The following is a 3,155-nucleotide window of genomic DNA, read 5'->3' as shown; positions in this document are numbered from 1 at the left end:
GTTACATTTCAAATGAACATAATTTAATCATGATCGAACGTGTAGAAGTTAGCATGTAAAAATTATGGTATCGTCATGTTAGCGACCCTCTCATCATTGTCTCATGCCATTAAGTGGGATTTTAGTAAGAACTTAAATTGACAAGTGCATGGGTAAGGGTACACAGAGATGATAAAATCCCTTATCAAATTTCTCCCCCTCCCCCTCCCCCTCCCCCTCCCCCATCACTATAATTATTATCCTATATATTTATCAACTTGAGCTAGCTCTAGGACCATTCTACATATAGTAGCTACCTATTAATTTCTATACATTATAGATGTTAGCCAATAGTTCCTAAGATAGAAAACTATTCAATAGTTTTTGCACATTATAGAAGCTAATCACTAGTTTTTGTAACAGTAGGGACTCCAAAAATATTTTCGAGATAAAATCTTGGGGCGCTATTTAAATTTTTGCCCAATTAGTTCCTTAGTTATATAATTAGAGAAAATTCCAAAGTAAACAAAGTGTAATTTTAAATATTCAATATTTAAATAAATGCATACAATTCACTTTTATACAGTTCTTTCTTAATTGAAATGGCATCTCATAGCATTCAAAAACAACAGTAGGGATATCGCAACACTAAATTTGAACGGTCCTGATGGCTAGAGAACCTTCATCGGACGACGGTGGATGCGACCGCGTGCGCCCAACTCCTCAACTGATCCTTCATGCTCACACCGCCGCCGCTGGGAGGCTGAAATCGCCAATTGTTCAGCAGATCCACCTCCGGCCTCGCCTCCCACGCCTCCGACAGGTAAGGCCTGGCGAGGGAGGCAGTTCCCGGTCCTCCCCCGGCCCTGCTCCTCCTCAGGCCCGGCACGATCTTCAGCAATCGAGGGTCGTTCTCCTCGTGGGAGAAGGCGAAGCCCAGATCGATGAGCCCCTTGAGCTCCTTGAACTCCAGGTCCGTCAAGCTCTTGCTCTTCGTCCTCCTCAGCCTCCTCCCCCTCTGCCTACGCTCGCCGTCGCTATTGCCGTCGACGGCGCAGTCGGCGAGCGGCGCCGGGGGTAAGAGGGCCTTCGGAGGGGCCTCCTTCCCGGAGGGGATGGGGATTCGGCGAGGCGGTTGGATGGAGAGAGAGGCAGAGGGGGCGGGGGCTGACCCGTTACTGAGGGCGCGACAGTGGCGCCGGAGGAGGAGAGGCAGGCGAGGCTGCGGGTTCATCGGTGGCGCAGGCGGCGGCGGTGAAGGGGTAGGAGGTGGGAGGAGGATTTGTTGGCGGAACCAGTAGAGATCGAAGAGGTCGAACACGCGCACAGCGGCGTCCTCCATCGGTGAGGGTATCAGTGCGGGAGGAGGTGGGGGGAGATAAGCAACAATTATGGTGTGAAATTTGACGAATTAATTAATTAAGCACGTGCTGTTTTCAGTATAGCATTGTTTGCGGTGGGCCCGTCGTTTTCTTGGTCCATGCTGGCGACTCTGCCATACAACGATAAAGACAAACCTTCCGTCATTAAAAAAAAACAAATAATAAAAGCATCTTTAAATGAAAAAAATGAGATTTGGAAAATAATAAAACTTTAGTAGCCCAAAGGCTTCATATAAGAACGTCTCTTTGTTTTATTTATTATTTTTTTTTCAAAAAGTATTTCATCAAATATTTTATCTTAAAAATATATTTACTTCCGACGATAATATAGTAGCTATGACTAATTATTATAATATATCCAAACTATTTGGTAATTATTACCGCACGTAATATTTAATATAATATTATTTAGTATTGTAATAGCTACGTATTAGTTTTTATACATTATAACTATATAATTGTTACAACTATTTTTAAATAATTTTAATCAATTTAAAATAATTTTGAGAAAATTTAAATATTTTTTTTTACTAAGTTGGTAAATAATATTTTGATAGAATAATGTTAGTTTATGATTTAGGATTTAAGGATTTAAGTTTAGGAGTAGAGTTGATGATTTAAAATTTATCTATAATTATTTTAAAATGATTTTGACTAATCAAAATGATTTTGATGAAATTTATACAATTTTGATCAAGTAAAAAAATATTTTAATATAATAATAATTTATATAGCTTCTATCTATTACAACTATCGATAGTTACTAGACAGGTGTAGTTAAATTTAGAATCATAAATTTTAAAATCTAAATATTATTATATTAAAATTTTCTTTACTTAATTAATCAGAATTATTTAAAGTATATCAAAATTATTTTAAAATAATTATACCATTTGTAGATTTATGGCCACGTTGCTGTCAAGTCCGACAGTGAATACATTATTGTGTCATTGGTCGGTCAACCAATTCATGATCACATTTTTTGCGTGATAAATAAAATATATTAATTAGGTATATATGTTGTCGGATTAAATACATATGTTTACTGTCCTCACGCTTGCTCTCCATTTCATTTTTTTAAAAAAAATAAATATAAAATTCTTATTTAAAATCGAGCAGCTCACTAGTAAGTTGTATTTTAAATATTTAAGCACATGTTTAATTGGATTTCTTTTTTTAACAAGTAAAAACTGAGTTGAAAAAGACTCTTAAATATTTTGATAAAAGATTTTATGTCCGACGATCTTTATGGGAGGTAAAGGAGAACTTGTTGAATTAAAATTGCACATAAAATCAGTTCTTAGTGTAATCAATCTCAGTCAAGCTTGATTAATTTGAGCAAACTCGAATTGACTCGAGTTAGATTTCAATATTAATCAATATTTTAGTTGGACGTTAAGTAGATAAAGTTGATTAGATATTTGACAGTCGATCAATATGTTAGATGATTGAATGAAATATCAAATAAGTTAAAGTTGATTGGATACTTAATAATGGAAAGTCTAAATGCGTCACGACGGATCGGACAATTGGCAGTCGAAAATCTAACAGGGAGTTGACATGAGACTTGAAGTCTCGGAAGGTCAAAGTTGACCGAATGCTAGGTAATAAGAAAGTTTCGATACGTCAAGATTGACCGAATGTTAGGCAATGATGAAGTCCTGATAGGTCAAAATTGACCGGATACTAGACAATGAAAAGTCTTGACATGTCAAGATTGATCGGATGTTGAGTAAAAAGAAGTCTTAGTAGGTTGAGGTCAACCGGATACCAAGCAAGATAATAATTCAGTCT

At 36.8% G+C, this 3,155-nt stretch overlaps 1 protein-coding gene across 1 annotated transcript; it reads right to left on the bottom strand.

The window, feature by feature from the left end:
• Positions 1–501: 501 nt before the first annotated feature.
• Positions 502–1,358, bottom strand: LOC121987285 (gametogenetin-like). Its single transcript, XM_042541159.1, has one exon. It carries the CDS (start codon positions 1,319–1,321, stop codon positions 662–664), a length of 660 nt encoding a protein of 219 aa, XP_042397093.1. The 5' UTR covers positions 1,322–1,358; the 3' UTR covers positions 502–661.
• Between the last annotated feature and the right edge of the window lie 1,797 nt (positions 1,359–3,155).

Source organism: Zingiber officinale, chromosome 5B, assembly GCF_018446385.1.
Source record: "Zingiber officinale cultivar Zhangliang chromosome 5B, Zo_v1.1, whole genome shotgun sequence".
Taxonomy (NCBI): domain Eukaryota; kingdom Viridiplantae; phylum Streptophyta; class Magnoliopsida; order Zingiberales; family Zingiberaceae; genus Zingiber; species Zingiber officinale.
Note: the sequence above shows the minus strand (reverse complement) of the source record. Positions and strands in the feature narration are given on the sequence as shown.